This window comes from Danio aesculapii, chromosome 21 (assembly GCF_903798145.1).
Source record: "Danio aesculapii chromosome 21, fDanAes4.1, whole genome shotgun sequence".
NCBI classification, from domain to species: domain Eukaryota; kingdom Metazoa; phylum Chordata; class Actinopteri; order Cypriniformes; family Danionidae; genus Danio; species Danio aesculapii.
The window spans coordinates 37734495-37745092 of record NC_079455.1 but is presented as its reverse complement, the minus strand read 5'-3'; the positions used below and the strand labels follow the sequence as shown (position 1 = coordinate 37745092).

General features: G+C 37.4%; 1 protein-coding gene across 1 annotated transcript in view; it reads right to left on the bottom strand.

Annotated features, from left to right (window-relative positions):
• Window positions 1-1086: 1086 nt before the first annotated feature.
• Window positions 1087-10598, bottom strand: part of pde8b (phosphodiesterase 8B) — a 105341-nt gene continuing 95829 nt past the window's right edge. Inside the window, exons 19-22 of the mRNA XM_056446719.1 lie at window positions 7788-7926; window positions 6978-7145; window positions 6313-6442; window positions 1087-1414 (exon numbers count right to left, since the gene is read on the bottom strand). Coding sequence (XP_056302694.1) covers window positions 1305-1414; window positions 6313-6442; window positions 6978-7145; window positions 7788-7926 — 547 coding nt within the window. The 3' untranslated portion in view covers window positions 1087-1304. The remainder of the gene's footprint in view (window positions 1415-6312; window positions 6443-6977; window positions 7146-7787; window positions 7927-10598) is intronic.

Genomic DNA, 10598 nt, shown 5'->3' with positions numbered 1-10598 from the left:
CGAAATAGCTTCAGCCAAACATCTGTTTAAAACTCATCATTGTGTTTGATTATAAACGCACCTTTGGAGCTTGATAGCTTTTGGCTTGCAGAAACATCTGAAGGTTGTCTGCGATGTGTGTCTAGACCCGAGACATACAGCCGATTTCATTTGTAAATAAATAACTTAAAAAAACTATGTAACACTTGTAATACATGCGAGTCCACCATCAGTTTCAGTGGTCTCTTTATGAGGCTGTGCTGGAGTTTAGTTTTACACAGAGAATAACTCTTAACTTTGTTTTTTAAGGGAATGTTGCATCCATATGGACTTTTTGTGTGAAGTAGGAATGTTAATGTGTAAAATGTGTATACATTCATCACTAAGCACATACATACCCGCTCTAACCTTACATACACAGACACGCATTATCACGATTCACGTTATTACAGTATGTGTCTGGATATACAGTGTTTCAGAGAAATATATTCTTTGTTATTATTGGCTATTTATATCAAAATTATTGATCATTATATACCAGTCCTTGGAGTCTGAGAAAGGCTTGAGTCGTTCTGATACAGAAAGTGCCGGAATAATGACGGCCTGCAGCAGGCTGATCCGTCGTTTTTACATTCTCGCACACTGAATTGCACTCAGTGCTGGTCAACACCGATTCATCATCCGAATACAAATGCATCTTCAGTTCTTTCAGTTTGGCATCTCGACATTTGATTCTGTCCACAAAATTGGAATCTTATCAAATGAATAAAGGCGAGACAGAAGGGAGTGCCTCAGGGCTCACTATTGGCTCCTTTGTGGTTTCCAAAGTTTTTTGTCCTCCTTATATCTGCTTTAAAGTCCAAATAAAGCCCTTTGGCATTTGGATCTGTGATCCACATATCTGTCAATGTGTGCATGTGTATAGTTACAGAGCATTCGCATTTCAGTCCCACTGTAAATCCCATAGTTGAGCGTGTATAATATATACAGTCCTTTACCCGTCAAAGATCAGTCTTTATCTTCTCGTGACAGACATTACAAAATATTTGTCCATAAATCATTAAAAACAGCTGAGAGAAAACAGAGTTTTTAAAAAGAGAAGAGACGAAAGTGAAAGATGCTGGAAGAGGACTGTATGCTGATAAAGTGCATTCGTTTTGTCATTTGTTTGTGTTTTACCCTCGTTACCGGGCGATTGTCGCTAGATGTGGAAACAGGGCTGCTGATCTGTGTTCAGTGGACGGAAACCTAGAGGCCTGACAGAGATGCTACATTCACAGCGTAACCTCTGACCTTTGACCTCAGGGGTAAGGGCATCAGGAGGGTCATGGAGGAGGCGGAGGCCGAAGGCTTTTACATTTCATCTCATCCAAGTTCTTCCAGTATTTGTAGTTCTCTGCCAAATGCTCCATCAGATCTGGCAAACTGGCAAAGGCTGAGGAAGAAAGAGAGAGAAATTAACCTAAAAAAAACTTGATATAAAGCATGTACATTTGAAGTCAAAATGATTCACCCTCCTGTGACTTTTATTTCTTTTTCAAATATTTCCCAAATTATGTTTAACAGAGCAGGGATTTTTTCACAGTATTTCCTAATATTTTTTTTTCTGGAGAAAGTCTAATACTTTTGACCTTAAAATGGTTCATAAAAAAATTTAAAACGCTTTTATTCTAGCCAGAATAAAACAAATAAGACTTTCTCCAGAATAATAATAATAATAATAATTCCAAAATAATAATTCTGACTTCAACTGTATATATATATAAATATATATAATTACAAAACAGGTATTTGCAATAATATTTTTAAATACTACTTCTATACTGATATTTATTATTAAATAAATGCCCTGCGGAGGCCTTCAAAATGCCTTCAAGTGCCAATAAAATGTTGATAAATGTAGAGTTTTTTCTTTCTCCTCAATTTACTATATGTTGTTCTGCAATGGATTCTAACATACGGGCTATATGTGGCCATTTGTTATGTTGTTTCACACATATGCATACACTCTAATTCCTGCGACATCCTCTTGAGGAGTTTCAGTGCCCCCCGCTGTAGCTGTCAAAAACGCACACTCACACATACTGTACACACACTCTCAAATGCACACATGCACATACACAAGAACACACAAACACACATTTATTCATTTTTCTTTTCGGCTTAGTCCCTTTATTAATCCGGGTCGCCACAGCGGAATGAACCACCATCCAGCATATGTTTTAACGCAGCGGATACCCTTCCAGCTGCAACCCATCACTGGGAATCAGCCATACACACTCATTTACACACGTACACTATGGACAATTTAGCCTACCCAATTCACCTATGCTGCATGTCTTTGGACTTGTGGGGGAAACCGGAGCACCGGGAGGAAACCCACGCAAACACAGAATGAACATCAAACTCCACACAGAAATGCCAACTGACCCAGCCGAGCCTCGAACCAGCGACCATCATGCTGTGATGCGATTGTGCTACCCTCTGCACCACCGTGAAGCCCACAAACACACATGTACAGCTAACTTTATCAAGTAAATCCCCTAGCCGCAATGACATACTGTACAGATATTCTATCCCCCTACCTAGGGCTGAGTGATAAAAATGGTATCAATATTTATTAACCGAACACCATTGTCAATATCAATAAAAAAGATTCGCTATGAAGTTTCGCTATGAAGCGCTATAGTTTCATTAAAATGTGGCTGCTGAGTGCATGCCTTGGAAGCAATGCCAATAAGTTTAGGGTGTTAAGCCTGATTTATACTTCTGCGTCAAGTGATCGGCGTGACCTATGGCGCAAGCCTTGCACGTAGGCGTGCATTTATACTTCTGCGTGCTGTTTTTGTTGCTCCTGCAATACACCTCCAAAACGCTAGCTAGCAGTAGGTGTCTGTTTCTCTGTGTCGAGTTCCTTCGCTGGTGTTTTGTTTTTCTTAACGCTTCCTTAATGTACAAGTGGCTCAAATTCACTAATTTCGAGGCGTGAACCGGTGGAACGTGCAACAACTTTAATCATAAGGTAAACACAAAACAGCAGTCACCATCCGGAGCTCCTTCACGGGACTCCACACTTGTAAACATCCGCTGCATCACGCTCGCATGGCTCTCACCTCCGCACATACTTGTCAGTGCTACCAAGCCGACCAATCACAGAGCTTGTGCTACGCATATGCGTTACATTTTTTTGAGAGGTGTGCAATTCCCACACAAAGACGTAACTCGAGGCTGAGCTTTCATAGTACGATGCATAGTTTGGGGAAAGAATGATGTAGTGCTGAGTGTTTTCCCAAAACCATAGTTTCTCTGTCACACAGGGTGGAGTAACAACTTATTTAGAGAAGAACATCATCATTTCTTTGTGCAAATTATATTGTTTTACACGCACACACATTAAAAGAAATCCAATATTAGTTTTAGTAAAAACATGTACTCGCTTTTCATATTAATTGAAATATATGTAAATGGCATATATAGGGCCTATGTTTGCTTTACTAATATTATTGAGAATACTCCATAGTCTATTCTAAAACATAAAATCACTTACAAAAGCTAACACGCATTCTAATATCATATATAACTCACATAAATAAATAAATAAATAATAATGAGGCTATTTATTAGAACATTAAACTTAATATTTATTATTTATTAGGAAATGAAAAAAAATCCTACTTTAATATTAATATTAATGATGATTATTACTATTATTATTTTTATTATTATTATAATAAGTAGTATATTGTTTATTTATTTTTGCATTTTCTGAAAAGTCTATAATAGGTCACCTATAGCTATAGAGCCAGGGCTGTGTTCAAAATGACAACAATGTTTTCAAAGTGCACTGCGAAGGGAGTGCAATTGTGAACATAAAGATCGCTAAAACTGAACTTTAAAAATGCTTTGAAAGCAAATTACACCTAAGAGAGATGACTTTAATGCTTTAAAAAAAATTCCAAGTTTAAATGTAGAATGTTCTAAACGAACAGGGCATAGGGGGGATAACTGGGAATAGAAACACAGCCAGGAACTATGTTTAGCTCAGAAGTTTGCGACACAGTTTGCAAATGTTCATTGAAATGATGGATTTGGGATTGCCAAATCAACAAACTATGTTTGTAACGACAAAACTTGCGACCTTAGTTGGCTAACGATGGTTTTCGAAAAACGCACCCCTGAAAGATTGTTTAGCACAGGGTTAATGTAGTCATTCAACTTCACAATTTTTAAAGTTGGAGTATGTATTTGAATAATGATGGCCAGTTCCTTTACCTAAAAGCTCAGATTTGATTATTATATTTTGTGTTGTTGACAGAGTTTGAGGTTTACTGTATCATCATAATTCACACCTTGATTGTTCAGTATTTACGCTTTACCATTGCATACACTTTGTAACATTTTATTTATCGAGTTTAAGAGTCTCTTTAACACTTACATTTATTTTATTAAAAAGAGATCAGATATTTAGTTAAAATATTTTCGTTTTGAACATTAACACTATTTGTGATGTTGGTTAATTAAATTAGTGTTTTAAAAAAAACCCTAATACACCTAAATGTTTTATTAACAAAAAAAAATCAATAATTATCGATATTGAATGATGTGAAACATGATATCGTGATAATTTTTTGTTTCCAATATTGCCCAGCCCTACCCCTATCCCAACTCAACCCTACACTCTACCCCTAAACCAATCCTCACAGGAAACAATCTGCATTTTTCATTTGTGTGAGAATTTATGAGCCATTTTCCTCATCAAAACATGTCCCCATTTGGTCTCTGCAATGTAAGCAATATAAGGCGTGCGCAAAAAACACGCACATACACACAAACAGACAGACAGATAAACAAACACAAAGAAATAGACAAAAACATGCACATAGTAAACACACACACACACATTCACATGTGCGCAGACATACACAGACCCCCCTCACATCCACAAACAGACATACACTCGCACACACGTGCACAAAACACACATGTACACAATCTCACACATTTAAATGCACACACACATACTCTCATACACACTCACACAAACACAGACCAACACACACACAAACTGACAGACAGACAAACACACATACTAACACACACTGCACACAGCTCCTCTATGATAAACTGACCCGATCGTGACCTTGGGAACTAAATCTGCAGAGAGCTCAAGAGATTCTGCTTCACTGCATCCTGACCTCAGACTACGGAAATCAAAGCCACACACACACACACATAGGCAGATGCACATTCCTTCTCCCTCTCTTACTCTCACACTCACTCACACACACACACACACACACACACACACACTGTCTGAAGTTTCCGTGACATCATCACGAGTGTTGTGTGTTGACAGTGAGCAGGTTTACTCTCTAGGGTCTAGCTCAGTGGGAAACACACAACCTCAAGTTTCCAAAGCTCGCCACAGCTGACTAAACCTCCAGATAACATGATCACAACTTTTCAGCAACCATCTAACACAAGCCTAGATCTCGAGCCCTCCGGTCCAACATCTTCTGCAGCTAATGGAGCGTTTGATCTCGCTTAGGAGAACCAGATGAGTCAGGAGACGCCTGGGAAAATATATATTCGCTCTCTCACTCAAAGAGACACACAAACAGAACAATCTTTTGCTCCTTAATGTTTGCGGCTTCCTGGAAATTGTATAGTTCAGTCAAAATTATTATCCCTCCTTTTTCCCTCCTTTTTTTTTCTTACTCAAGTATTTTCCAAACAATGTTTAACAGAGCAAGGAATTTTCACAGTATTTCCTATAATATTTATACTTCTGGAGAAAGACTTATTGTTTTATTTCGGCTAGAATAAAAGCAGTTTTTAAAATTTTTGTAAACCATTTTAAGGTCAATATTATTAGATCGATCGATCGATCGATCGATCGATCTATCGATCGATCGATCGATCTATCTATCTATCTATCTATCTGTCTGTCTGTCTGTCTGTCTGTCTGTCTGTCTGTCTGTCTGTCTGTCCTGTCTGTCTGTCCTGTCTGTCTGTCTGTCTGTCTGTCTGTCTGTCGGCGTCGGGATCGGTCGGATCGGTCGGCGGGTCGGTCGGTCGGAGATCGGTCGGTCGGTCGGGTCGTCGATCGGTCGGGTCCGTTCGTCCGTCCGTCGGTCCGTCCAACCGTCTGTCCGTCCATCCATCCATCAATCCATCCATCCGTACGTCCTTCCCCCCTCCATACATTCATCTATCTATCCGTCTGTCTTTCCGTCCTTCCCCCCCTCCATCCATCCATCCATCCACCCATCTTTCAGTTTTTGACATAAAACCCCTTGAACTTGTACATGTGTGTATGGTGTGTATATTTACCATCCCATGCATCAAACATGTCTGTGATGAAATAGTCGATGAAGGAGATCTGGGATTTAGGAATGCTGCAGGTGTTCCTGTCAAACACTGGCATGACAACCGGCAAACCCTGTCTTTTCTCCTCATCAGTCTACAAAAAGAAAGACATCGCAGACACAGACAAAAATTATGAGACTTTTAAAAAAAATGAATGATTCAGTTTTGTGCATTAAAACTCATGCATCTATCATATATAATATATGTATTATGAAAATGAATATAAGACATACAAAACTGAACAATAAAATAAAATAAAATATAATATCACATAATATAATATAATATAATATAATATAATATAATATAATATAACATAATATAATATAATATAACATAATAAAATATAATATAACATAACATAACATAACATAACATAACATATATAATATAATATAATATAATATAATATAATATAATATAATATAATATAATATAATATAATATAATGTAATATAACTTAATATAATTGTTATATGGTCCTACCACATTAATTACTACTGAAAACTTTAAATCATGTTAAATTTCAATAAAGGTCAATAAACGCCAATAAAAAGTCAATAAAAAGACATTGACATTGTCAGGTTATGCAAGAGGACTTTATATACTGTATGAATGAACTTGTTTACCTGAGCAAAATACTCCTCTGAAATGCGACCGGCCCATTCGATGCAGAGCTCCAGGGGTCGACAGGGATTGGCCACATCCGCACATTTAATCAGCATTCGTTTAATCAGTAGCCGATTCTCAGGAGAGTTACGAATACTGGCCTGACCCTCACAATCACTGCCTTCACTCTGTTTCACATAGAGATCAGCGTTGCTTACAGACGACACTCATTTATACATACAGTTGAACTCAGAATTATTAGCCCTCCTGAATTATGAGCCCACCGGTACATTTCTTTCCCAATTTCTGTTTAACGGAGAGAAGATTTATTTAACACAATTATAAACATAAAAGTTTTGATTTCTAATTTTTAATCATTTAAAAATAATAATTTAATAATTTATTTTATCTTTGCCATGATGACAGTACAGAAAATTTACTAGATATTTTTCAAGATACTAGTATTCAGCTTAAAGTGACATTTAAAGGCTCAACTAGGTTAATTAGGCAAGTAGGGTAATTACGCAAGTCATTGTATAATGTTGGGTTTGTAACGGTACACATTGAAAAAATATTGCTGAAGGGGGCTAATAATATTGACCTTAAAATGGCTTATGATAAATTAAAAACTGTTTTTTATCCGAGCCGAAATAAAACAAATTCTCCAGTAGGAAAAATATACTATTATTCTGGAAATACTGTGAAAAATTCCTTGCTCTGTAAAGAATCATTTGGAAATATTTGAAAAAGAAAAAACTAAATCACAAGAGGGTGAATAATTCTAACTGTACATAAAGTATGGAAAAACAGTAATGCGTAAAGTGTCTTACATTGGAACTTGTCTCTTCTATGGCACTCATGGGTTTGTTGATGCTGTTGACGAACTTATTGACGTGTTCGAAGTGTCGAGTCATTTCTGTTGCCAACACCATATCGATTATGGCCTGCCGTAGTGTCCGAAACTGAGTCCTGAATATTGAGAGGTTGAAAGTAAAAAAGAAAAAAAATCATTAAAACGTACACGACTGTTACTGCTCATACCACTGTTTACTAGTGTTGAAGAAGAACTAACATTCATATTTGATAAAGAGTGTTTGGTTTCAACCAATCAAAACAGACTGGGGCATCTTACCAATCAGAGCAGAGAAGGCACGGTTTACAGAGACTGGATGTCATTTCAGAAACTCAGAGGGAAATCCTAATTCCACTATGGCAATTTGTTTTAACAATAAATATACAAACTGTACTAGTGTATTTTCATGCAGCTGCTACTTATTTTCAGCTAATAGTATCATTGTTACGGCCCTATGTAAGATCCTGCGTTGTTTTGATGTGCGCCCTCTCTCTTGATCACTCTGTCAGTTTCTTAGGATCGCCCACTCCAGTTCACCATTCGCTTGTGAAGATGTTAATCATGATTACTCCCTCTGACATCACCACCTTTGCAGCCAATTAGGAAGGAAGCCCAGGGATGAGTGGGGAAGCTTATTCTCTTGCGTTTGTCTTGCTTGCCTTTCTTTTGGCTTGTGTTATGTGATATTAAGGTCCAATCCCAATTCTATTTTTGTACCCCTACCCTTTCCACTTCCCCTGCCATTTGGCCCTTAAAACCGAGGGGGAAGGGCTTTAAAATTTACCCCTAAGAATTGGGACAGCACTACAGCACCTGCACACGTCATTATATGTCATCGGGATCTCTTGCTTCATATGAGATCAGACGATGGCGACTGCTGTAGTTATTCCAGTTGTGCTGTTTTTGGGTTTTTATCTTCAGGAAATCACTGAAGGCATATATCATGTTATCATAATGATCTAATGTGGCAATAAGCTCATAACTGTACTGTGTATTTACACAGTGGCCATATTCATCTATGTAAACACACCTAAAACAACATTAACATTATAGCAGACACTGTAAAAAGCTCATTCCCAGCCACTAGACTTTTCTGACAGGATATTCGAGTGTCAGAATGTTGTGGGACTGCTGTACAGGAATTGTTATAATGGATTATAGATCGCGAAATTTAGCGTTTTCTATTTTAGCGTTTTTTAAAAAAACATGACGGTAAAACACGAACACGGTTATATTAAAACATATGCTTGTTTGTTGTAAAAATGTGTAATAATGACTAAAAATACTAATTTGTGGATCTCCTTACATCTGGGTGCAGCGATCCTGCCGTTGTGGCTGGTGAATTCTGGGAAGTTTTCTTACCCCTTGTTTTTGAGTGTGGTCCTGAATAATCTTCATTCGAAGGGGTATTTACCCCTTCCCCTTAGCCCTACGCTTCAAGCTAAAGAGAATTGGGAAGGGCTAAGGGATAGAATTGGGATTGGGCCTAAGTTGATTTGATTTTTGTTCTTGTTTCAGTTTTGGTACGCTGTTACCATTTTGTATGTCCTTATTTCACGATCTCTGATCATTGGTTTCTGTATTCCCCAGGGAATTAAGGAGGTTAGACGTCACATGACATAGGGCTGTGCGATTAAGAGAAATCAAATCGCGATTTGAAACGTTGCGATTAGCTAATCGCAAGAGGCTGCGGTATGAAATATGTATTATTTAATTTCCCCCTCCCAAAGCAAATTTGTGCATGGAGTCTGTGTGTGACATTATTACTAGCCATTGAGTGAGCACTCTTGTGTTCTGCCCAATCAGAATTGTGCAACCAAACTATGCGGAACGTCCACAAAAAACAAAACACCAACACACAAACAGGAAATCGTGGACGAGTGGGAGGATGGCGTATGCTGCTTCTGAAGCAATAATAGATGAATTAATATCAAAGAAAAACAGGTAATAATCGGTTATATGGGAATATTTAGATTTCAAAGTAACACAAAATGAAAGTTTAATGTTTTGAAGCTTCATGTGTATTTTGGGTGCATTCACGGCTCGTGAAGCAGGTATGTGCGTCTTCTGTAGTGACTGACTCTAATGTAATGTTCTATAAAAATATCATTTGTCATTTCATTTTCACAGGACAGTTATATATAGATGCATTAGTTGCAGAATTTTAAAGCAGTTTAACGATTTAAATGCTTCTTATTGGATATTACATCATTCAATGTGACTATACACATGACTTTACGGAGAGCTTACGACCTACTAACTACGGTTTGCCTTAAAAACATGTTAACAAATTTAGTTACAAACTAGCTAGTAGTTACAAAGCCCCTAGTGTGGACTTTCCCTTCCAGTTTAAGAAAGAACTTAGGAGATAACTAATGCCGTAACGCACTACCTCGCTAAAGACACAGTGCCTTTTAATGCAGTGACCAAAGAGGGATTTAAAAAAAAGTAGGAGATACACACTTTCGTCTCCCACCTATCCATTTTGGAGTACCACAGCGGTAGTTTAATGTCATGATATTTTGTGTAGCATCTGTGATAATTATTTTGTTTTAGACAATTTAAGCTACAGAAAGGCTCTTATAAGCCATATTAATTTGCTGAGTGTTTTGTATTTTTAAAGTTATTGTTTTTTTGTTTGTATAATAAGCTACACTATCTCCCTAATTTGTGTTCAAGTTGTTTACCGAAAGGTAAGGTCATCTTATTTGTGCTTACTGTTTGCTCTAGAGAAAAATGAGTGTTTAATTTCAGGATATTCGTTCATTTTCTTGTCGGCTTAGTCCCT